The sequence below is a fragment of the Dendropsophus ebraccatus genome, chromosome 9 (genome assembly GCF_027789765.1).
Source record: "Dendropsophus ebraccatus isolate aDenEbr1 chromosome 9, aDenEbr1.pat, whole genome shotgun sequence".
NCBI classification, from domain to species: domain Eukaryota; kingdom Metazoa; phylum Chordata; class Amphibia; order Anura; family Hylidae; genus Dendropsophus; species Dendropsophus ebraccatus.
In genome coordinates, this window is record NC_091462.1 from 2,958,518 (window position 1) to 2,984,311 (window position 25,794).

At 48.5% G+C, this 25,794-nt stretch overlaps 2 protein-coding genes across 2 annotated transcripts; both read left to right on the forward strand.

The window, feature by feature from the left end:
- Window positions 1–22,987: 22,987 nt before the first annotated feature.
- LOC138801087 (uncharacterized) lies at window positions 22,988–23,491 on the forward strand. Its single transcript, XM_069983545.1, has one exon. It carries the CDS (start codon window positions 22,988–22,990, stop codon window positions 23,489–23,491), a length of 504 nt encoding a protein of 167 aa, XP_069839646.1.
- An 810-nt stretch (window positions 23,492–24,301) lies between these two features.
- Window positions 24,302–25,153, forward strand: LOC138801088 (uncharacterized). The gene has a single exon (XM_069983547.1). The coding sequence runs from the start codon at window positions 24,302–24,304 to the stop codon at window positions 25,151–25,153; it is 852 nt and encodes a 283-aa protein (XP_069839648.1).
- The last annotated feature ends 641 nt before the right edge of the window (window positions 25,154–25,794 follow it).

The window sequence follows — 25,794 nt, forward strand, 5'->3', positions numbered from 1 at the left end:
ATGTATAATGTTAACGTGCCCTTAGTGGGCTAAACCAGGGACACTATAAGTCACTTGTACACACAGGGTACTGGAATGAATACACCTGCTGATGCTGCTGATGCTGATGCTGCTGATGCTCTTGTTATCATCTATTTCTTAGCCCTGAGAAGTCCTTTGGATTCAGAGATGACTTTTTCGCTGTATCTTAGTCCTGAAAAGGACTTTTGGGTTCAGTAGTAATCCTGCCTAACCAAAACGCTCTCCCTGCTCCAAGATCTCTCCCTGCTCCAAGATCTCTCCCTGGCTACGTTGAAAGGGCATCTGCGGTCGAGAGGTGGGAGCCAAGTATTTAAGATTCAAGGTCATGTGGCTCAGCCATCCAATGTGGGTAGACGCCGTTTTCGCACTGCATGCGTTCTCCCAGGGTCCCTCACGGCCTCACTGCATGGTCATTGGATTAAAAAAAGCACCAACTGCGATGGGAGGGCTTTCGAATGTTTCCCACGTATTGGCCACATTACTCGATTGAATTTGAATCTTTCGACTACCGCAATATTCTATCGAATATCATTTTGATCGAATCGTATTCGCTCATCTCTACTGACCAGACAGGAGGTCCAGCAGGGGTCAGACAATGTTCATCCTGGTCCATCATCAGAGGGGGGCAAGTACACACAGAGGCCACTTCAGACCAGCAGCAGGCACAGGCCGTCTCCTCTATGTCACCATCTGTATCTGAGGAGATTAAGTGCAATAAAAGGAAGAAAAAAGACCCTTCCACCCGAAAACCTGAGGAGAGTCCCTGCGCTGGCCAGAGGGCCAAAAAACAGTCACTAGCAGTGATGGAGTCATGGTCTTATCTAATAGATATGATGTCCTCTCAGAATCAGATGGTGACTATGAGAAGTAGCTAGAAAGGATTGATAAAGAGTGTGAAGAGGACACAGGGCTCCCCCGCACAAAAAAGAAAGACATGCAGTATACGACCATCTGAGACACCTTAATGCTGATGTCATCTTCTTACAAGAGACACGTCTGACGTCATCTGGACTGTTGTCTGAGGCCCAGAGAGATTGGACGTCTGGTCTGTCCTTTTGGTCGTTGGCTGTAAAGCCTTATGCTGGAGTAGCCATATTGTTTACTACAACTGACGTGACTGTGCATAGGATGACTGAGGTTGTTATGGGGAGGTGTCTGGTCCTTGAGGTCACTGTCCACGGCAGACGGCTCAGATTTATTAACATCTATGGCCCACAGACAGTGACTGAAAGGATCCATGTGTTTAATGAGGTGAAGCCATACCTGTTCACTTCTATTCCCGTTGTATTAGCTAGAGACTTGTTTGCACAGGGTTGGAGGAGGCCAAAATTCACATACTGCTGTGGTGATAGGAGGAGTAGAATATATCAGGTGTTTATGAATCCCACAGAGACTGTTAGCAGGATAAATGAGAAAGCCGTCCCATACTCCGACCACCTGGCCTTGTGTTTCTGCCTGGGAGTCACTAAACGTCCAGATCTTGGTAGGGGGTTATGGAAACTTAATTCCAGCCTCCTGGATGACGTTTATGTCCAGCGTTGTGTTCACTCCCTCCTCCAGAACCAACTTGAGAGCGTGGATTTTTATGACAGTGTGGCTGACTGTTGGGAGGATGTCAAGGAGGAGATCCGCTCCCTCTTGAGGAAATTAAGAGAGGGAAGAGTAAGTATGGCCAGTATCTAAGACTGCGTAAAGAATTGGAGTCACTCTATTCGGCGGGTGGGGATGACCAACAAAGGATTGACCGGCTGAAATCTGAGATGAGGCAGTATCAGTACAGTAGGTATACCTCCCTGGTGGTTGAACAGGATTATGGGTCCTTAGGGTCTCCTGATCCCTACAAAAGTTGCCGGGAGCGGGTGGCACAGAAATCTGTCACCGGTCTCACTGACTCCCAGGGTGTTTTGCAAGAATCTCGGGAGGGTATCCTGGGGGTCGTGAGATCGTACTATACTGACTTGTTTCAGAGGAAGGCTTTGGATAAGGAAAAAGTGACCCCATTCTTGGAGGCAACTCCACTCCCTGATACTAATAACTTGGACTTTTCTCCTTTGACAGCAGAATTATCGGTGGAGGAGGTCAAAGAGGCCATTGATAAGTTACATCTGAAGAAGGCACCAGGTCCAGATGGTATTACAGCAGAATTTTATAAGAAATTTAGAGACCTCTTGGCTCCAATCCTCGTGGATGTATATAGGAATTGTCTAGAAAATCACCTGATGCCTCCATCCATGAGGGTTTCATCGCTAATTCTGCTGTCTAAAGGTAAAGACCCTAGCGACATCAAGAACTGGAGGCCAATTGCCCTCTTGAATGTTGACAGGAAAATTCTGTCAAAAATTCTGTTTTCTAGATTAGTTTGTTTGTCCCCGGCACTGTTGGCAGGCTGTCAGTATGGCACGGGACAAGGGCGGAACATCTCTGGAGCGGTGCTCTTCATCAGGGAGATGTTTGAGAGATGTAAAGCCCTTGGGTGTGGGAGATATGTTGTTGGTCTGGACCAGGCTAAAGCCTTTGACAGAGTAGATCATGTTTATCTATGGGCCACTTTATCAAAGTACGGTATTCCCGGACAATTCATAGATTCCTTGAAGACTTTATACTGTGAGGTCGAGAGCTTTCCTCTGATCAATGGTTGGCAGGGTGGCACATTCAGGGTAGAGGCAGGGGTGCGACAAGGTTGCCCACTAAGTCCACTGCTGTATGTATTTGCTATTGATCCGTTCCTGAGGTCACTGCAGCGGTGTGGTTTTCAGGGGGTACCGGTCCCCCATTGCCTGCCCCTGGATGTTGTTGCCTATGCGGATGATGTGACTGTAGTGATATCTGAGCCTCGTGAGGTGGAGATGTTGTCTGCAGCCATCAGAAGCTACTCGGAGGCCTCAGGGTCTCTGGTCAACCTTGAGAAGAGTCAAGCTTTCTGGACATTGAGTAGAGACCCAGATTTTGATCTGCCGCAGTTTGCCAAGGCCTCCAGCCATATTAAGATCCTTGGGGTTAAATTCGGGAGGGACGATAATTCCAGGCTAAATTGGGAGGAAAAGCCGGAAATGTAAAGGTTCAGCGATGGAAGAACTGGAGGCTGACCTATAGAGAGCGGATCTCAATGTTGAAGACTTACCTGGTCCCCGTCTTCTTGTACGTCTCTGTCGTCTTTCCTTTGCCAGAATCTTTCTCGGCTAGGCTCTTTAGCCTGTTCTTCCAGCTCTTATGGGGCAACAGGTTGAACCCAGTAAAAAGAGGGAAAACCTACCTGCAGAAGAGAGAGGGTGGGCTAGATATGTTAAATCCAAGGGTGTTCTTTGACTCCATGTTTCTTAAAGTTAATTTTGGTTCCCTGGACTCAAATAACAGCTCCCTGTGGGTGAATAGTATCAGGGATTGGATATTGCCTTTTGCAGAACCTTGGATGCGAGGCCGCAGTGTCAAGAGGGGGAGATCGACTTGTGGCTTCCTCCCCCAGTATCTGGAGTATGGTATACGATGTCTCAAGAAATGGAGTATTAATAAGTGTTTTATTGAGAGTCAAACCATGAAAGATCTATACTCCAGAGTGTGTAGGACGTTCTACAGTGTACAGCCTATACTTAGGGACTGTCCAACTACAACCCTGCAGGACAGTCTGAGGCTTCTCAATGGTCCACGGCTCCCCCCTAAGTTCTGGGATATCGCCTGGCTGTCATTACAGGGGAAGCTCTTTGTTAGGGGAAACCTGAAGTTCCTCAGTGTGTCAGATCGCATGTGTCCCTTGGGTTGTCAGCAGGAGGAGACTATGGATCATTTCATCTCAGAGTGTTGGGGTGGACGGAAAATCTGGTGTGACATATCCACCAAGCTACAGATCCCAACATTACAGTCCCTGAAATACCCAGAAATCATCTATGGGGTCACATCTAATGGGAATAATATCAACCTGGGGACCCTGTATCTGATCATCTCTGTGATCAAGTACTATCACTGGCACACAAGAACACGAGTCTCCATACATAGTGAGCCATTCAATCCCACCAAAGCCATATCCCTCATCATGTCAGAGCTCAGGTGGATCCAGGCACTAGAGGTCAGGAAAAAAGGGGAGAACATCAGATTATGGAGGAACGTCCATCTGGACTAATGTATTGTATTGTATTGTATTGTATATTGTATATTGTCATGGAGGTAATTATTTATTTATTTACTTCTTTTTATTCTCCCCTTTAGTTAAAATGGACTTAAGTTACAATTACTATAAATTTATTTTCCTTTGCAAAAGTATAAGTTATACTGTATGATTATTTATTTATTTATTCTGATGGAAAAGTATTTCTGTATTTATCTTTGTTTTATATTAATAAAAATTGCCTCCTATATACAGGAATATAACTACTATAATACTGCTGCTATATACAGGAATATAACTACTATAATACTGCTCCTATATACAGGAATATACTACTATAATACTGCTCCTATATACAGGAATATACTACTATAATACTGCCCCCTATATACAGGAATATAACTACTATAATACTGCTCCTATATACAGGAATATAACTACTATAATACTGCTCCTATATACAGGAATATAACTACTATAATACTGCTCCTATATACAGGAATATACTACTATAATACTGCTCCTATATACAGGAATATAACTACTATAATACTGCTCCTATATACAAGAATATAACTACTATAATACTGCTCCTATATACAGGAATATACTACTATAATACTGCTCCTATATACAGGAATATAACTACTATAATACTGCTCCTATATACAGGAATATAACTACTATAATACTGCCCCCTATATACAGGGATATAACTACTATAATACTGCTCCTATATACAAGAATATAACTACTATAATACTGCTCCTATATACAGGAATATACTACTATAATACTGCTCCTATATACAGGAATATACTACTATAATACTGCTCCTATATACAGGAATATACTACTATAATACTGCTCCTATATACAGGAATATAACTACTATAATACTGCTCCTATATACAGGAATATAACTACTATAATACTGCTCCTATATACAGGGATATACTACTATAATACTGCTCCTATATACAGGAATATAACTACTATAATACTGCTCCTATATACAGGAATATAACTACTATAATACTGCTCCTATATACAGGACTATACTACTATAATACTGCTCCTATATACAGGGATATAACTGCTATAATACTGCTCCTATATACAGTAATATACTACTATAATACTGCTCCTATATACAGTAATATACTACTATAATACTGCTCCTATATACAGGAATATAACTACTATAATACTGCTCCTATATACAGGAATATAACTACTATAATACTGCTTCTATATACAGGAATATAACTACTATAATACTGCTCCTATATACAGGGATATAACTACTATAATACGAACTGGAGAGAAAGGAACGGCTGCACATCCCATCTATGGCTGATACTAATGCCGCTAGGCCTATATTAAAAATCAACACCAGAGTGTCTGTATATGAATTGATCAAGCCATATTGCCCCATGTACCACCGCGCAGGTCCTCTGGTCCATACGCTAACTCCACACCGTGTCGGTCAGCGACCGCCAACCCCGCAAAGCGTGCACATGCAGGGAAGGGAGGCCATGGAACGGCCCTGCAACCCCAATGTCACAGGACCAGACCCAAAAAGCCCCACCAAAACCCGGCCAGCACCACCGGCGGGGAAGGCTGCCCCCAAACGACACAAGTATGGATATGGTATTACACTTACCATTGCTGCTCTCACAGAATGGGGAAGACATAAGGTCCAGACATGTGAGCACATGTCCCTGAACCGCATTTTGTTTCTCTCTTTTCTCCGTGTTTTGCACTCCTCCTGGTGAGACCCACATGACCGCAATTAGCAGGAGACACCTGAGTGCACATGGTTTTAATCCCTCCTGTTTTTTCCCTTTCTGTTTGCTGCAGCTATGGTGAGTGTAATACCTCATCCAGACTTGTGCTGCTTGGGGGCGACCTTCTCCGCCGGCGGTGCTGGCCGGGTTCTGGTGTGGTGTTTTTGGGTCTGGTCCTGTGGCATGGGGGTCGCAGGGCCGTCCCATGGCCCCCGTTCCCTGGCTGTGCACGCCTGCGGGGTTGGTGGCCCCTGACTGGCACGGTGTGGACTTAGTGTAGGGACCCATGTGTATCAGATACCCAGGGGTGATTCTAGCCTCTCTGCTGCCCGAGGCGAACTATAGGATGACGCCCCCAAACCCCCCCCCCCCCCCGGTCAATCCGCCCACATTATAATCCACTACTGCCCCCCCCCCAACTGCTGTCCCCAATAAACATAATGTTTGGTCCCTTGCTGCACAGAGGATGTCAGGAGAGGAGGGGGCTGATCTTATAGGGGAGGTCACAGCAGCACAGAGGAGGTCAGGAGAGGAGGGTGCTAATCCGAGGTGTCCCGTCCTGTCCCCGGCAGCGCGCGCATCAGAGAGCTCCCCGTGCGCCTGTGGCTGTGACTTCCAGTGCACAGGGAGCTCTCTGATGCCGGAGACAGGATGGGACACCCCCGGCAGCCACACATCAGCCGGGGGACTAAAGGCTGCATTCCCACGTTCCGTGGAATGCCGGTACCGGAGACCCCCGAGCCCGGACAGCATCTGTAATTAGATGCTGGGAGCGGGGGCAGGGCCGTCTTAACAGCATCATGGGCCCCTGGGCAGAGGTGTGAATTGCCCCCCCCACCCCAACCGCCGCCATCAAATCCCCCACATCTTTGCATATAGTGCCCCCCATAGTAGCCAATTCCCCCATATAGTGCCCCCCATAGTAGCCAGTGCCCCCCATAGTAGCCAGTACCCCCCATAGTAGCCAGTGCCCCCATAGTAGCCAGTGCCCCCCATAGTAGCCAGCACCCCTATAGTAGCCAGTGCTCCCCATAGTAGTCAGTGCCCCCCATAGTAGCCAGTGCCCCCCATAGTAGCCAGTGCCCCCCATAGTAGCCAGTGCCCCCATAGTAGCCAGTGCCCCCCATAGTAGCCAGCACCCCTATAGTAGCCAGTGCTCCCCATAGTAGCCAGTGCCCCCCATAGTAGCCAGTGCCCCCATAGTAGCCAGTGCCCCCATAGTAGCCAGTGCCCCCATAGTCGCCAGTGCCCCCCATAGTAGCCAGCACCCCTATAGTAGCCAGTCCCCCCCATAGTAGCCAGTGCCCCCATAGTAGCCAGTGCCCCATAGTAGCCAGTGCCCCCCATAGTAGCCAGTCCCCCCCCATAGTAGCCAGTGCCCCCATAGTAGCCAGTCCCCCCCATAGTAGCCAGTCCCCCCCATAGTAGCCAATGCCCCCCATAGTAGCCAGTGCCCCCATAGTAGCCAGTCCCCCCCCATAGTAGCCAGTGCCCCCCATAGTAGCCAGTGCCCCCCATAGTAGCCAGTGCCCCCATAGTAGCCAGTGCCCCCATAGTAGCCAGTCCCCCCCCATAGTAGCCAGTGCCCCCCATAGTAGCCAGTCCCCCCCATAGTAGCCAGTGCCCCCATAGTAGCCAGTGCCCCCCATAGTAGCCAGTCCCCCCCATAGTAGCCAGTGCCCCCCATAGTAGCCAATCCCCCCCTTAGTAGCCAGTCCCCCATAGTAGCCAGTCCCCCCCCATAGTAGCCAGTGCCCCCATAGTAGCCAGTGCCCCCCATAGTAGCCAGTCCCCCCCCATAGTAGCCAGTGCCCCCATAGTAGCCAGTGCCCCCCATAGTAGCCAGACCCCCCCCATAGTAGCCAGTGCCCCCATAGTAGCCAGTGCCCCCCATAGTAGCCAGTGCCCCTCATAGTAGCCAGTGCCCCTCATAGTAGCCAGCACCCCTATAGTAGCCAGTGCCCCCATAGTAGCCAGCACCCCTATAGTAGCCAGTGCCCCCATAGTAGCCAGTACCCCTATAGTAGCCAGTCCCCCCCCATAGTAGCTAGTGCCCCCATAGTAGCCAGTGCCCCCCATAGTAGCCAGTCCCCCCCCATAGTAGCCAGTGCCCCCATAGTAGCCAGTGCCCCCATAGTAGCCAGTCCCCCCCATAGTAGCTAGTGCCCCCATAGTAGCCAGTGCCCCCCATAGTAGCCAGTCCCCCCCCATAGTAGCCAGTGCCCCCATAGTAGCCAGTGCCCCCATAGTAGCCAGTGACCCCCAAAACAACAAACCAGTTACTCACCCATCCGCCGGCCCCAGCAGCTCCTCTCCCGGCAGCGCGCACTCCCGACATCCTCCGGCACAGGCAGCGGGGTACAGAGAGACTGCCTGTGCCGGAAGTGTCCGGCTGCACGACACATCCAGGACACAGGCAGCGTCTCTGTACCCCGCTGCCTGTGCCCGGAGGATGACGGGAGTGCGCGCTGCCGGGAGACATCAGCTGCTGGGGCCGGCGGACGGGTGAGTTCCTGGACTGCCCCTTCTATCGCCGCTTAGCTGAGCCGAGCAGAAGCCCAGGAAAGTGCTGCTCATTGCACTTTCCTGGGCTTCTGATCGGCTGTCAGCTGAGAAGCGATAGAAGGGGCGGGCTGGGTGGGCGGAGGGGGTGGCTCAGGGCCGCTCACTATGCATATGCATAGTGAGCGGCAATACAGGGGGCGGGCGGGACGGCTTCCTTGCGGTGCTCAGCCCTGCTTGGGAGCCGTCTTCGCTTTATAGGACGCACTTAGTTTTATAAGTGCGTCTTATAAAGCAAAAAATACAGGTGTGTCCCAGAGGGCAGGGGCCCCCTAGGACGCAAGGGCCCCCGGGCAGCCGCCTACCCTGCCCAATGGGTAAGACGGCCCTGAGCGGGGGAGACTGTATTCATAAGCGCCGCGCTGTAGTAACAGCACCGCGTGGCTGATTCATTACACCGCGGCGCTTATGAATACACTTCCCCCGCTCCCAGCATCTAATTACAGATGCTGTCCGGGCGCGGGGGTCTCTGGTACATGGTACAATCAGTGGCGGATTATAATGTGGGCGGACGCCCGAACCGCCCATATTATAATCTGCCACTGAATGCCGCCCCTAGGGGCGTAGCTAATGTCTCTTGGGCCCTGGTGCAAGAGGTCAACTTGGGCCCCCCCTTTCTCGATGCTATTGGTATATATATATATATATATATATATATATATATATATATATATCTCAAGACTGATATTACCAATAATACCAGTATACAGGAAATATTATCACCGCCATACTGTTACTAAACAAATCCTGTTTACTGAGACCAATATTGCCAATATTACCAGTACACAAGGGGAAATATTACCGCCACACCACAACCATCACCACCATATTGTTACTGACCAAATCCAGTATACTAAATCCAATAAAACACAGTACCGGATAACAAGTAACAAATAATACCACCTCATAGTGACTAACACCACCGCTGCTACTGAATATAATCCTCTGTACATAGACCAATATCACCTCATACAGTCATATAGAGGTGGACGCACTGTACACAGGATCTATACACCATATACATTACAGTGCAGTTATATCAAGTGACTCACAGGGGACGTCTTCTCTGATCGGAGTTCTTCCCTTTTCATCTTCTCCATCTGTTGTGGGCGATTTTGAGAACAACTCTGGGCCACGAATCCACAGAATCTGCCAGACAGACATATTAGGCTCCTCACACTGGCACCATCCTCATCTCTCTACACACTGCACATCTGTACTGTCCCCTTTACACCCTCATTTAGTAGGTAGCCCTGACACTATGTGACCCCCCTTAAAGTACATGCCCCCCTCTTTGCATGCCCTATTGTATACACCCCCCATGTAGTCCACCTTATAGATGGCCCCCAATGTTTCCCCCTTATAGATGGCCCCCTGTGTTGTCCCTCTTATAGATGCCCCCCATGTTATCCCCTCCTCCTGCCCCTTTATCACCATACTACTACCCCTTTCATCCTCCTGCCCTTTCATAATCATACCACTACACCCTTCATCATCCTCTTGTTCCAACACCATACCACTACACCCTTCATCATCCTCTTGTTCCTTAATCATCATACCACTACACCCTCATCATCATACCACTACACCCCCCATCATCCTCTTGTTCCATCATCATCATACCACTACACCCCCATCATCCTCTTGTTCCATCATCATACCACTACACCCCCATCATCCTCTTGTTCCATCATACCACTACTCCCCGCCCATCATCCTCTTGTTCCATCATCATCATCATACCACTACACCCCCCATCATCCTCATGTTCCATCATCATCATACCACTACACCCCCCATCATCCTCTTGTTCCATCATCATCATACCACTACACCCCCCATCATCCTCTTGTTCCACCACCATACCACTATACCCCCCATCATCCTCTTGTTCCACCACCATACCACTACACCCCCATCATCCTCTTCTTCCACCACCATACCACTACACCCCCCATCATCCTCTTGTTCCATCACCATACCACTACACCCCCATCATCCTCTTGTTCCACCACCATACCACTACACCCCCCCATCATGCCCTTTAAAACAAAAAAATCTTTACTCACCTGAATGGTTCCTCTAGTGTTCTTGTCACGCGCGCTGGCGGGCTTACCGCGGCTGGGGGCGGGGCTTCCAGCGGAGGGGGCGGAGCTTCGCGGGACCAGTTTTTTTGCCCTCAAGATGCTCCCAGCCCCGCAAGTCAGACGGGGGCCGTCCCAGCCTCCTCTTGTGATCGCAGGCAAAACATTGCTTGCGGTCACAAGAAGGAGTGGGATGGGAGCAGTACAGTGGCAGTACAGTAGCGGCCCGGTCGCGGCTACGCCACTGAATGCCGCCCCCATGATAACAGCTGGTGGCGCCGCCTGAGGCAGACGACTCAGGTCGCCTCATCATTGCGGCGCCACTGCAGATACCGGCACGAGGTACATGGGGCAGTATGGCTTTATCAATTCATACACAAAATTCTGCTGTGTTTTTTATTTAGCCAAGCGGCACTAGTATCAGCCATAGGTGTGAGGTGCAGCACTCTGTTTCTTCCCTGAACCATAACTACTATAATACTGCCTCCTATATACAGGAATATAACTACTATAATACTGCTCCTATATACAGGAATATAACTACTATAATACTGCCCCCTATATACAGGGATATAACTACTATAATACTGCTCCTATATACAGGAATATACTACTATAATACTGCTCCTATATACAGGGATATAACTACTATAATACTGCTCCTATATACAGGAATATACTACTATAATACTGCTCCTATATACAGGAATATACTACTATAATACTGCCCCTATATACAGGAATATACTACTATAATACTGCTCCTATATACAGGAATATACTACTATAATACTGCCCCTATATACAGGAATATACTACTATAATACTGCTCCTATATACAGGAATATACTACTATAATACTGCTCCTATATACAGGGATATAACTACTATAATACTGCTCCTATATACAGGGATATAACCACTATATTACTGCCCCTATATACAGGAATATACTACTATAATACTGCTCCTATATACAGGAATATACTACTATAATACTGCTCCCTATATACAGGAATATACTACTATAATACTGCTCCTATATACAGGAATATAACTACTATAATACTGCTCCTATATACAGGAATATAACTACTATAATACTGCCCCTATATACAGGAATATACTACTATAATACTGCTCCCTATATACAGGGATATAACTACTATAATACTGCTCCCTATATACAGGAATATACTACTATAATACTGCTCCTATATACAGGGATATAACTACTATAATACTGCTCCCTATATACAGGAATATACTACTATAATACTGCTCCCTATATACAGGGATATAACTACTATAATACTGCTCCTATATACAGGAATATAACTACTATAATACTGCTCCTATATACAGGAATATAACTACTATAATACAAACAGAGAGAGTAAAGAGACGTGCACTCACCAATATGGTATGCCGCTGGGGTGCTTTATTAGAGGTTACTTCCACATATGCAGGGAGGGGGAGGTGGAGGCAGGTGTATTCTCAGGAGTAGACAAAAATCGTTTCACGTGTTCCCACGCTTCTTCCGGTCTACGGAATGACGCCATGCCACTAAGGAAGTGCTTAAATACATACAAGTGTAAGTGTAAGTCCTCAACATCTCTGGAATGGAGATCCCCCGAGAATGCACGGACTTATTATCTAAGGGCCTCAACTTCGGGCTCATGGAGAATTTTTCCCTATCACAATTTGAAGTGGACTTTCAAAAAGGTCTTAGGCGCATTAGCTTAAAAAAATTTTTTGCAAACAAAGTTGGAGCATCAGAACCCCAATCAGGCCCTCACAGATGTACCATAGGCCCCCTTGGCTTTAACGTCGCAGGTCATATGGACACTCAGGATTTGCAGGGCATCAGTATGTTGGTCAACATGGATGACCACCCAGAATCCACCTGTGTGGTTGATACAGTATTCACCAAGGGGAAGAAGTCCACCTTTTGCCCACCGATGGCACCGGGAGGGGCCATTGAAAAATTTACACAGGCTGTCATGAAAGACGCTAGGGCGTTGGTGTATCCTGAGGCCAAAGCTAACCTCACTAATAGGGAACAAAGGGCCGTGGCGTGGCTGAAAAAAAGACCTGATTTGACAGTTTGCAAGGCAGACAAAGGGGGCGCCACGGTGATCATGACTACTGCGATGTACCGGGAGGAGGCGAGAAGGCAATTGTTGGATACTACGGTATACAGCACACTTAGGGGTGATCCTACAAATAAAATCAAAGATAAATTAAGGTCTTTGCTTCGTGTGCATGTGTCTACTGGAGCTATTGATAGCAAAACTGCAGAAAAATTGCTCCCCGACCACCCCAGGATCCCCAAGTGGTACCACCTTCCAAAAGTGCACAAGCAAGTGCACCCCCCTCCTGGTAGACCCATTGTCTCCGCTGTGGCATCGGTCACTGAGAGTCTATCCCAGTTTTTGGACTGGACTCTCAGGCCGCTACTCACAGCTGTCCCTTCGCATCTAAAAGATACGGGCGATTTCCTACTGGCCCTACGTGATATCTGCCTCGCCCCAGGCTGTTCCCTTGTGTCGGTGGACGTCGAGAGCCTCTACACCCGCATCCCACATGATGCGGGTGTGGAGGCTGTCGGTTGTTTCCTCCGGCAGTCTGGTCAGTCCCCTGAGTATATCAACTTCATCACTGAAGCCCTCACATTCTTATTGACCAATAATTGCTTCACATATGAGGACCAATGGTACACGCAGAGGGTCGGGACGGCCATGGGGACGCCAGTGTCGTGTACTTACGCCAATCTCTTTCTGGCGTTTTTTGAGAGCGACCTGGTGTTCTCAGCGGCCAACCCTTTCATAAAATTCATCAGAGCATACCATAGGTATGTTGATGATATCTTCATCATCTGGGAGGGTACAGAAGATGATTTTACCAACTTTGTGCAATACCTCAATACTGCTAATCATGTGAACATGGCCTTTACCAGTGTATTTGGAGGGACGCGATTGGAATTCCTGGATGTCTTGGTAGAGATACACGATGGGATGATCTCTACCTCCATCTATAGGAAACCCAATTCGTGTAACTCCCTCTTGCACTACCACAGTTCACACCCTGCCCATACCAGAGACGCTATACCCTATAGCCAAATGCTCAGGGTCAAGAAGGTAAATAGCCATGAGAATGGTTTTGAGCGGCAGGCTAGGGAACTAAAAGACAGACTATTGGAAAGAGCCTACCCGGAAAAATTGGTGGACGTTGCCCTCCAGAGAGCCCGCAATGCTAATAGAGATGATTTGCTAAGGGGAAGAAAGAGCAATCGTGACAAGAAGTTTGACCGCTTCTCTTTTATCCTTGCAAACTCGCCCATGAATGACACCCTACGCCACATTATCTACAAGCATTGGGGCTTGCTGGCACAAGATCCAGATTTACAAGAGAGCACCGCTGCCAAACCCATCATAGCCCATCGCAGAAATAGAACAATCGCAGATGCCATCAAACCGCCATCTTCGAGGAAGAGGAAGGATAATTGGCTGAATGCCGCTATGCCCGATGGAAACAGGAGATGCGGCAATTGCGCGTACTGTCCACAACTGCTAAATGTATCCTTCATTAGCTTGAACGGCGTAGAGTGTCGCATCAATAGTCTGTTCACCTGCAAAACCACGTTCGTGGTTTATGCTATTGTCTGTGACTGTGGGCGTTTTTACATAGGAAAGACTAAACGAGCCCTTGCAATCCGCTACAAAGAACATTGCTACTCTGTACGGTCAGGGAAAGGCGTACCCAGGCTGATTGACCATGTACGCCAGGTCCACCAGGGTAACACCAGATGTCTCAAATTCTGCGGTTTGGAGAGGGTTAACCAGTCCCCAGGGGGCGGGGATCGCCATCTCAACCTGCTACGTAAAGAGACTCTGTGGATCTCAAAGTTAAATGCGCTCGGACCCTTAGGGTTGAACGAACGCAATGAATTTGCACCCTTTGTTTGAATTCTATTTTAATCTGTTTGCATCACTTACACTTGTATGTATTTAAGCACCTCCTTAGTGGCATGGCGTCATTCCGTAGACCGGAAGAAGCGTGGGAACACGTGAAACGATTGTTGTCTACTCCTGAGAATACACCTGCCTCCACCTCCCCCTCCCTGCATATGTGGAAGTAACCTCTAATAAAGCACCCCAGCGGCATACCATATTGGTGAGTGCACGTCTCTTTACTCTCTCTGTTTGTATTACACTCATCTGCTTAGACGGAGCACCCCGAGCCGGGTAGCCGCAGCAGGGGCACCTCATTAGTCCCATCCCATTGTATCCGGTGGCCGGAGATTGCGAGGGCGGTGCGATCCATCTCTCCCCTTCTGTGATAACTACTATAATACTGCTCCTATATACAGGAATATACTACTATAATACTGCTCCTATATACAGGAATATACTACTATAATACTGCTCCTATATACAGGGATATAACTACTATAATACTGCTCCTATATACAGGAATATACTACTATAATACTGCTCCTATATACAGGAATATACTACTATAATACTGCTCCCTATATACAGGAATATAACTACTATAATACTGCTCCTATATACAGGAATATACTACTATAATACTGCTCCTATATACAGGGATATAACTACTATAATACTGCCCCCTATATACAGGAATATAACTACTATAATACTGCTCCTATATACAGGAATATACTACTATAATACAGCCCCTATATACAGGGATATAACTACTATAATACTGCTCCTATATACAGGAATATACTACTATAATACTGCTCCTATATACAGGAATATAACTACTATAATACTGCTCCTATATACAGGGATATAACTTCTATAAAACTGCCTCCTATATACAGGAATATACTACTATAATACTGCTCCCTATATACAGGAATATACTACTGTAATACTGCTCCGTATATACAGGAATATACTACTATAATACTGCCCCCTATATACCGTTCTGCGGAGCCGTTATTGGAGCCATGTATATTAGTATATTAGTCCGTTGTGTGAGTTCCTCTCAGGTTTAGGTGGCCGTTGGGGGTTTGTGCGGAGTCTTGGGGTTGGGCTCCTCGGCTCTCCTATGACTTGGCCGCACTCGGCGTGGCTCACATGGGGGGAGGACTCTCACATGTTAGGACTTTTTGGCCCCTGTTTGTTCCTGGTTTCTGGGAGTTCCCGGGGCGAGCTCTGCCAAGGCCGCGGTTACATACAAATCTGTGGTTTTCATCCCGGTCGACGAGTCTTTAAATGTAACAAAAAGCAGATTTTATTGATTCTTAAATATCTGTTAACGAGGGAAGAAAATGAGCGGTTTATGATCCGTGAGCTCGCCGGCACTAAGAGCGCAGGACTGGTGCATTGTGGGACGCTATGGCTGCTGCCTTGTCTTTATCGGTTTGGCGGCTTTATATATGAAATAGCTCGATCCTGGAGTCCTGTGCGACACCTAGTCCCAATGTATCCTCCCCCGTATATACTGTATACAGGGATCTGTCCCATCCTCTCCACACTCTTTATGGGGGAAAGGGGGCGGGGCAGTCTGGTTGGTTCACATGGGGCAGATCAGCTGCAGTTTCATCCTCAATCAATTCTCTCAAGGCAGCTCTGACTCCTCCCTCCCAAACAAGCTCCACCCATTCTTTTTCTTCCATACCTGAAGTGCTGCCTAAGATATTATTCCTGTTTAAGAGCCACATGTGAAAGGCCAGGAGTGCAGTGATATAGTGGATGAGTTCATACAATGATTAGCTGCAGGGTTATACTGCTTCCCAGATTTAAAGGGATTATCTGTGGTACGCGGTTGCGCGTTACTACCGGTCACACACTGAGGTGGTAGCGGTGACGCCACTTCTATGGTGGTTGGTAGTATAGTATAGCCTAGCCAGTTATGGTACTGATGTGATGCCAGTGCTAGTTCAGCACACAGGTGTGGGGGTATACCTGCTTTTATGTTGGGGCCGGCTGTAGGCTGTACTGTTCCCCAATGGTCGGTGACCTGCCAGGCTGTGATAGGTCCCTTGGGCTCTTGTCACAGTGGTCCGGAATGGGGAGATGACCCACCCGGACTGTCAGTACCAGCACCCACAGGAAGGAGGGATGACCCAAGCAGTATATAGCCGGAATGTGTAGGTGCTGGTGCAATGATCCCTGACTCCCAGTAAAATAAATAGAATGGCTTTACTGGTCTTGTGATACAGGATACGCTGGTGATAGACAACTTCTTTGGTACAGACTTGTGCTCACTGGATCTGAGCTCGGAGATACTGTAAGTGCTGAGGTAGAGTAGCGGTGCTGATGTAGTTTAGTGTTGAGCAGTGAAGAGAAGAGGAGTTTGTGGTGAGGGCCCCAACCCAGGGTAGTAGTGTGCTCTGCCGGAACTTGAGAGAGAGATACTTGAGAGATACTTGTGTCTTTGTTTCAACTGTACTGTCGCTGAGCCACCTTCTGCCCTGCAGTGTCGGGGGAACCCGTCCTATCATTGTGACACAAGCCCCAGACTAGGTTACCTTGGCAAAGCTAAGTGTCCAAGGGTGTCACAGTTTCACCTGCACTGCGAGAGTACCTAGACCTTCGTTACAGTAGCTTTGCTCTATCTGGGTCAGTTCCTCTGTCCTAGGATACTGCCCTGCACTGTTTAGAGAGGTTTACTGCGTGGGCTAGGGTCATCTCTGACTCTTCCTCCTTTTGGGGTGTAGCACTGCATAGTTAGGATAGATAGACTATAAAAACTGAAAGTCTTTGGTTGTTCCATACACACCGGCTAAGTTCAGCAGTGATGCCTTTTCTGTGTGTGTCCTAATCCCCAGAGAATCAGAGGGAACTGGCGCCACACTTCCTGTCCCCAAATGTCTACTTCCTACAGGGTATGTAAGGGTCCCTGTGAGTGGTGGAGAAGAGAGTGTGCAGAGAAAGAGGTACAGGGATAGGTAGAAAGGAAAGAAGCATCTCCACTGGTCCACAGGATCATAGAATACATAGAAACAGTAACCCTATAGCAACTACAGCTGTGCAATACATACAAACAAGTTTATACATAAGATACTGACATCTGGTGGCGAAACTCAAACATATCTTCATCACCACTTCACTTCTGCGTATCAGGTGCTTGCGACAGGTGCCAGACAAGGAACACTCGTGATGGGACACCACATATCCACTTAAGAGCTAAAAAATTAAATGCTCCCAAACCTTGCTCACCAAGTCCCCCTGAGTATTTTGAGCCGTCTCCGGTCTTTCTAGCTGCTGCCGTTCCTAAGTTACAAGTTTTTCTAAAGCCAATCTATACCCAAGATGGCGTCGGCCAGGAAACTACATTTCCCATCATGCATCTCCCTGATTGGTCCGTTTGTGTACTTGCCCCCTTAGCTTTCTTTTCTGCCCACTGCTGTCATTACTATTGCACAGTAAGTACAGGGCTGTTTTTTTCACCCAGTACTAATTTTGCATCACATCACCTCAATATGTATTCCATACTAGCTGATGATGTAGCAGAGCTGATACCCACATGGTGATGCAGAGCTGATGCCCGCATGGTGATGCAGAGCTGATGCCCGCATGGTGATGCAGAGCTGATGTGCACATGGTGATGCAGAGCTGATGTGCACATAGTGATGCAGAGCTGATGTGCACATGGTGATGCAGAGCTGATGCGCACATGGTGATGCAGAGCTGATGCGCACATGGTGATGCAGAGCTGATGTGCACATGGTGATGCAGAGCTGATGCCCGCATGGTGATGCAGAGCTGATGTGCACATGGTGATGCAGAGCTGATGTGCACATGGTGATGCAGAGCTGATGCCTGCATGGTGATGCAGAGCTGATGTGCACATAGTGATGCAGAGCTGATGCCCGCATGGTGATGCAGAGCTGATGTGCACATGGTGATGCAGAGCTGATGCGCACATGGTGATGCAGAGCTGATGCGCACATGGTGATGCAGAGCTGATGCCCGCATGGTGATGCAGAGCTGATGCGCACATAGTGATGCAGAGCTGATGTGCACATGGTGATGCAGAGCTGATGCCCGCATGGTGATGCAGAGCTGATGCGCACATAGTGATGCAGAACTGATGTGCACATGGTGATGCAGAGCTGATGCCTGCATGGTGATGCAGAGCTGATGTGCACATGGTGATGCAGAGCTGATGTGCACATGGTGATGCAGAGCTGATGCCCGCATGGTGATGCAGAGCTGATGTGCACATGGTGATGCAGAGCTGATGTGCACATAGTGATGCAGAGCTGATGTGCACATGGTGATGCAGAGCTGATGCGCACATGGTGATGCAGAGCTGATGCGCACATGGTGATGCAGAGCTGATGTGCACATGGTGATGCAGAGCTGATGCCCGCATGGTGATGCAGAGCTGATGTGCACATAGTGATGCAGAGCTGATGCCCGCATGGTGATGCAGAGCTGATGTGCACATGGTGATGCAGAGCTGATGCGCACATGGTGATGCAGAGCTGATGTGCACATGGTGATGCAGAGCTGATGCCCGCATGGTGATGCAGAGCTGATGCCTGCATGGTGATGCAGAGCTGATGTGCACATGGTGATGCAGAGCTGATGTGCACATGGTGATGCAGAGCTGATGTGCACATGGTGATGCAGAGCTGATGTGCACATGGTGATGCAGAGCTGATGCCTGCATGGTGATGCAGAGCTGATGTGCACATGGTGATGCAGAGCTGATGCGCACATGGTGATGCAGAGCTGATGTGCACATGGTGATGCAGAGCTGATGCCCGCATGGTGATGCAGAGCTGATGCGCACATAGTGATGCAGAGCTGATGTGCACATGGTGATGCAGAGCTGATGTGCACATGGTGATGCAGAGCTGATGCCTGCATGGTGATGCAGAGCTGATGTGCACATAGTGATGCAGAGCTGATGCCCGCATGGTGATGCAGAGCTGATGTGCACATGGTGATGCAGAGCTGATGCGCACATGGTGATGCAGAGCTGATGCGCACATGGTGATGCAGAGCTGATGCCCGCATGGTGATGCAGAGCTGATGCGCACATAGTGATGCAGAGCTGATGTGCACATGGTGATGCAGAGCTGATGCGTACATGGTGATGCAGAGCTGATGCCCGCATGGTGATGCAGAGCTGATGTGCACATGGTGATGCAGAGCTGATGTGCACATGATGATGCAGAGCTGATGCCTGCATGGTGATGCAGAGCTGATGTGCACATGGTGATGCAGAGCTGATGTGCACATGGTGATGCAGAGCTGATGCCCGCATGGTGATGCAGAGCTGATGTGCACATGGTGTAACTATGTGCTGCATAACGGGCATCTGTTTACCGGAGGTGGGGGTTGTAGGTTTAGATCTCTGCTTGCTGACTGTGAATGAAAAGATTCTAGCTCCATCCAGACTCTAAGAACATCCATAACATTTACACTATACAGAGCTGTGAGACACAGACAGGTACATGTGCCTGCATTCACTGACAGCAAGCAGAGATGGAACTATACGGCTGTATTCACTGACAGCAAGCAGAGATAGCACTGAAGACAAGACTCTTGAGTCTGGCGCCTTAGACCACTCGGCCATCCTGACAAAGCACATAGAGATAGCACTACATGGCTGCACTCACTGACAGCAAGCAGAGATAGAACTATACGGCTACACTCACTGACAGCAATCAGAGATAGGACTATAATGTTAATATTACAGAACCCTAGGCTCAGGGACACATGTAAGTCTATGGAAGCAGCACAGGTGCATGGAGATGATGCAGATAATGTCTCCAAGTCAATAGACAGCTAACCCCAGAGAGGAGATCACACGTCCTGTGTCTACAAAGAGAGGGGGAAGAGGGAGCAGCGCTTTGTCACAGAGGACTCAAAGTAGAAGATTTTAGACATCCAGAGCGGATAAGTATAAGAAGAAGACAGGGAAAGGGTGCAAGAAAGGTTATACAGGTATATATGTATATACATGTATATAGACAGAGGGTGGTATTGGGAAGGGGATTGTTTAGAATATTGTTTGTTACCCGGATACCCCTTTAAGCGAATCCTTCTGTCTCCGGTGTCATCCATGAGATGCAGCTTCATCTGCTCTCCCTGCCTGGTGCTTGTGTGAATGTGACGGGACCCAGCGGGAGTTGGGGGAATAGAGGACACAAGATGTCCCTTCCTGCCCTTCTCTAACATCAAGGGCAGCGTGATGTCACTCCAACTCCCCCGCTCTCAAAGACAGAAGCTTCAGGGGAGAAAAATACATTTGATGGCAACATTAAGAGGTTAACCCCTGACCTTGGCATAGAGTACCACAGGGGCATTTCTGTGAGCCCCAGAATAAGTCACTGCTGGGCCCTGTGCACCCCAGTCCCACACTGCACAAGGGTTGTCACCCTGCCTGGGTGTGTCCTGATCCGTCCTCTGCCTGATCCGTCCTCTGCCTGATCTGTCCTGTGTCCGCTGCTGGATCCATCCTCTGTCTGATCTGTCCTCTGCCTGATTTGTCCTCTGCCTGATCCGTCCTCTGCCTGATCCGTCCTCTGCCTGTTCTGTCCTGTGTCTTATCTCTCCTCTACTAGATCCGTCCTCTGCCTGATCTGTCCTGTGTCCGCTGCTGGATCCATCCTCTGTCTGATCTGTCCTCTGCTGGGTGGGTCCGTCCTCTGCCTGATCCATCCTGACTGTCCTTTCTGTGAGCCCCAGAATAAGTCACTGCTGGGCCGGTGCATCCCAGTCCCATACTGCACGAGGGTTGTCACCCTGCCTGGGTGTGTCCTGATCGGTCCTCTGCCTGATCGGTCCTCTGCCTGATCGGTCCTCTGCCTGATCGGTCCTCTGCCTGATCCGTCCTCTGCCTGATCGGTCCTCTGCCTGATCGGTCCTTTGCCTGATCCGTCCTCTGCCTGATCCGTCCTCTGCCTGATCCGTCCTCTGCCTGATCCGTCCTCTGCCTGTTCTGTCCTGTGTCTTATCTGTCCTCTACTAGATCCGTCCTCTGCCTGATCTGTCCTCTGTCTGATCTGTCCTCTGCCTGATCCGTCCTCTGCCTGATCTGTCCTCTGTCTGATCTGTCCTGTGTCTTATCTGTCCTCTACTAGATCCGTCCTCTGCCTGATCTGTCCTCTGTCTGATCTGTCCTGTGTCCGCTGCTGGATCCATCCTCTGTCTGATCTGTCCTCTGCCTGATCCGTCCTCTGCCTGATCCGTCCTCTGTCTGATCTGTCCTGTGTCTTATCTGTCCTCTACTAGATCCGTCCTCTGCCTGATCTGTCCTCTGTCTGATCTGTCCTGTGTCCGCTGCTGGATCCATCCTCTGTCTGATCTGTCCTCTGCCTGATCCGTCCTCTGCCTGATCCGTCCTCTGCCTGATCCGTCCTCTGCCTGATCTGTCCTCTGTCTGATCTGTCCTGTGTCTGCTGCTGGATCCATCCTCTGTCTGATCTGTCCTCTACTGGATGAGTGAACAGGAGACTATAGAGCCACCTCGGACACAGAGTGGATGGGAGATTATAGAGCCGGGTCGGATACAGACGTGTGGATAGGAGACTATAGAGCTGGCTCGGATACAGATGAGTGGATGGGAGATTATAGAGCCGGCTCGGATACAGATGAGTGGATGAGAGACTATAGAGCCGGCTCGGATACAGATGAGTGGATGCGAGACTATAGAGCCGGCTCGGATACAGATGAGTGGATAGGAGACTATAGAGCCAACTCGGATACAGATGGATGGATGGGAGACTATAGAGCCGGCTCGGATACAGATGAGTGGATTGGAGATTATAGAGCCGGGTCGGATACAGATGAGTGGATGGGAGATTATAGAGCCGGCTTGGATACAGATGAGTGGATTGGAGATTATAGAGCCGGCTCGGATACAGATGAGTGGATGGGAGATTATAGAGCCGGCTCGGATACAGATGAGTGGATGGGAGATTATAGAGCCGACTCGGATACAGATGAGTGGATGGGAGATTATAGAGCCGGCTCGGATACAGATGAGTGGATGGGAGATTATAGAGCCGGCTCGGATGCAGATGAGTAGAGCTGGCTCGGATACAGATGGGTGGATAGACTATAGAGTCGGCTCGGATACATATGAGTGGATGGGAGATTATAGAGCTGGCTCGGATACAGATGAGTGGATGGGAGATTATAGAGCCGGCTTGGATACAGATGAGTGGATGGGAGATTATAGAGCCGGCTCGGATACAGATGAGTGGATGGGATATTATAGAGCTGGCTCGGATACATATGAGTGGATGGGAGATTCTAGAGCCGGCTCGGATACAGATGAGTGGATAGGAGACTATAGAGCCGGCTTGGATACAGATGAGTGGATGGGACATTATAGAGTCGGCTCTGATACAGATGAGTGGATAGGAAACTATAAAGCCGGCTCGGATACAGATTAGTGGATGGGAGATTATAGAGCCGGCTCGGATGCAGATGAGTAGAGCCGGCTCGGATACAGATGGGTGGATAGACTATAGAGTCGGCTCGGATACATATGAGTGGATGGGAGATTATAGAGCTGGCTCGGATACATATGAGTGGATGGGAGATTATAGAGCTGGCTTGGATACAGATGAGTGGATTGGAGACTATAGATCTGGCTCGGATACATATGAGTGGATGGGAGATTATAGAGTCGGCTCGGATACATATGAGTGGATGGGACATTATAGAGCTGGCTCGGATACAGATGAGTGGATAGGAGACTATAGAGTCGGCTCGGATACATATGAGTGGATGGGATATTATAGAGCTGGCTCGGATACATATGAGTGGATGGGAGATTATAGAGTCGGCTCGGATACATATGAGTGGATGGGAGATTATAGAGTCGGCTCGGATACATATGAGTGGATAGGAGATTATAGAGCTGGCTCGGATACAGATGAGTGGATGGGAGATTATAGAGCCGGCTCGGATGCAGATGAGTAGAGCTGGCTCGGATACAGATGGGTGGATAGACTATAGAGTCGGCTCGGATACATATGAGTGGATGGGAGATTATAGAGCTGGCTCGGATACAGATGAGTGGATGGGAGATTATAGAGCCGGCTTGGATACAGATGAGTGGATGGGAGATTATAGAGCCGGCTCGGATACAGATGAGTGGATGGGATATTATAGAGCTGGCTCGGATACATATGAGTGGATGGGAGATTCTAGAGCCGGCTCGGATACAGATGAGTGGATGGGAGATTATAGAGCCGGCTCGGATGCAGATGAGTAGAGCCGGCTCGGATACAGATGGGTGGATAGACTATAGAGTCGGCTCGGATACATATGAGTGGATGGGAGATTATAGAGCTGGCTCGGATACAGATGAGTGGATGGGAGATTATAGAGCTGGCTTGGATACAGATGAGTGGATTGGAGACTATAGATCTGGCTTGGATACAGATGAGTGGATGGGAGATTATAGAGCTGGCTCGGATACAGATAAGTGGATGGGAGACTATAGAGTCGGCTCGGATACATATGAGTGGATGGGAGATTATAGAGCCGGCTCGGATACAGATGAGTGGATGGGAGATTATAGAGCCGGCTTGGATACAGATGAGTGGATTGGAGATTATAGAGCCGCCTCGGATACAGATGAGTGGATAGGAGACTATAGAGCCGGCTTGGATACAGATGAGTGGATGGGACATTATAGAGTCGGCTCTGATACAGATGAGTGGATAGGAAACTATAAAGCCGGCTCGGATACAGATTAGTGGATGGGAGATTATAGAGCCGGCTCGGATGCAGATGAGTAGAGCCGGCTCGGATACAGATGGGTGGATAGACTATAGAGTCGGCTCGAATACATATGAGTGGATGGGAGATTATAGAGCTGGCTCGGATACAGATGAGTGGATGGGAGATTATAGAGCTGGCTTGGATACAGATGAGTGGATTGGAGACTATAGATCTGGCTCGGATACATATGAGTGGATGGGAGATTATAGAGTCGGCTCGGATACATATGAGTGGATGGGAGATTATAGAGCTGGCTCGGATACAGATAAGTGGATGGGAGACTATAGAGTCGGCTCGGATACATATGAGTGGATGGGAGATTATAGAGCTGGCTCTGATACATATGAGTGGATGGGAGATTATAGAGCTGGCTTGGATACAGATGAGTGGATTGGAGACTATAGATCTGGCTCGGATACATATGAGTGGATGGGAGATTATAGAGTCGGCTCGGATACATATGAGTGGATGGGACATTATAGAGCTGGCTCGGATACAGATGAGTGGATAGGAGACTATAGAGTCGGCTCGGATACATATGAGTGGATGGGATATTATAGAGCTGGCTCGGATACATATGAGTGGATGGGAGATTATAGAGTCGGCTCGGATACATATGAGTGGATGGGAGATTATAGAGTCGGCTCGGATACATATGAGTGGATAGGAGATTATAGAGCTGGCTCGGATACAGATGAGTGGATGGGAGATTATAGAGTCGGCTCGGATACATATGAGTGGATGGGAGATTATAGAGTCGGCTCGGATACATATGAGTGGATAGGAGATTATAGAGTCGGCTCGGATACAGATGGGTTTACCACAAGCTACAGGAAACAAAGAACAGATTTTTAATATTTTTTGCTGGAAGGAAACTTTTCCGTGTCCTTGTAGAAATGTTACATAAAGTCGTCCGGGCCGGAGCCGCTGGTTACGTAACTGGAGATTTCCCATTAGTACAGTAAGTACTAATAAGTAAGTGTGCTGTATAATACCATGTGCTGTGTATAATACCGCCATGTGCTGTGTATAATACCGCCATGTGCTGTGTATAATACCTCCATGTGCTGTGTGTAATACCGAAATGTGCTGTGTAATACCAATGTGTGCTGTGTATAATACCGCCGTGTGCTGTGTATAATACCGCCATGTGCTGTGTATAATACCAATGTGTGCTGTGTATAATACCGCCGTGTGCTGTGTGTAATACCGCCATGTGCTGTGTGCAATACCAATGTGTGCTGTATATAATACCACCATGTGCTGTGTATAATATCGTCATGTGCTGTGTATTATATCGTCATGTGCTGCGTATAATACCGCCATGTGCTGTGTATAATACTGCTGTATACTGTGTATAATACCGCCATGTGCTGTGTATAATCCCGCCGTGTGCTGTGTATAATACCAAAATGTGCTGTGTAATACCAATGTGTGCTGTGTATAATACCTCCGTGTGTTGTGTATAACACTGCCATGTGCTGTGTATAATACCG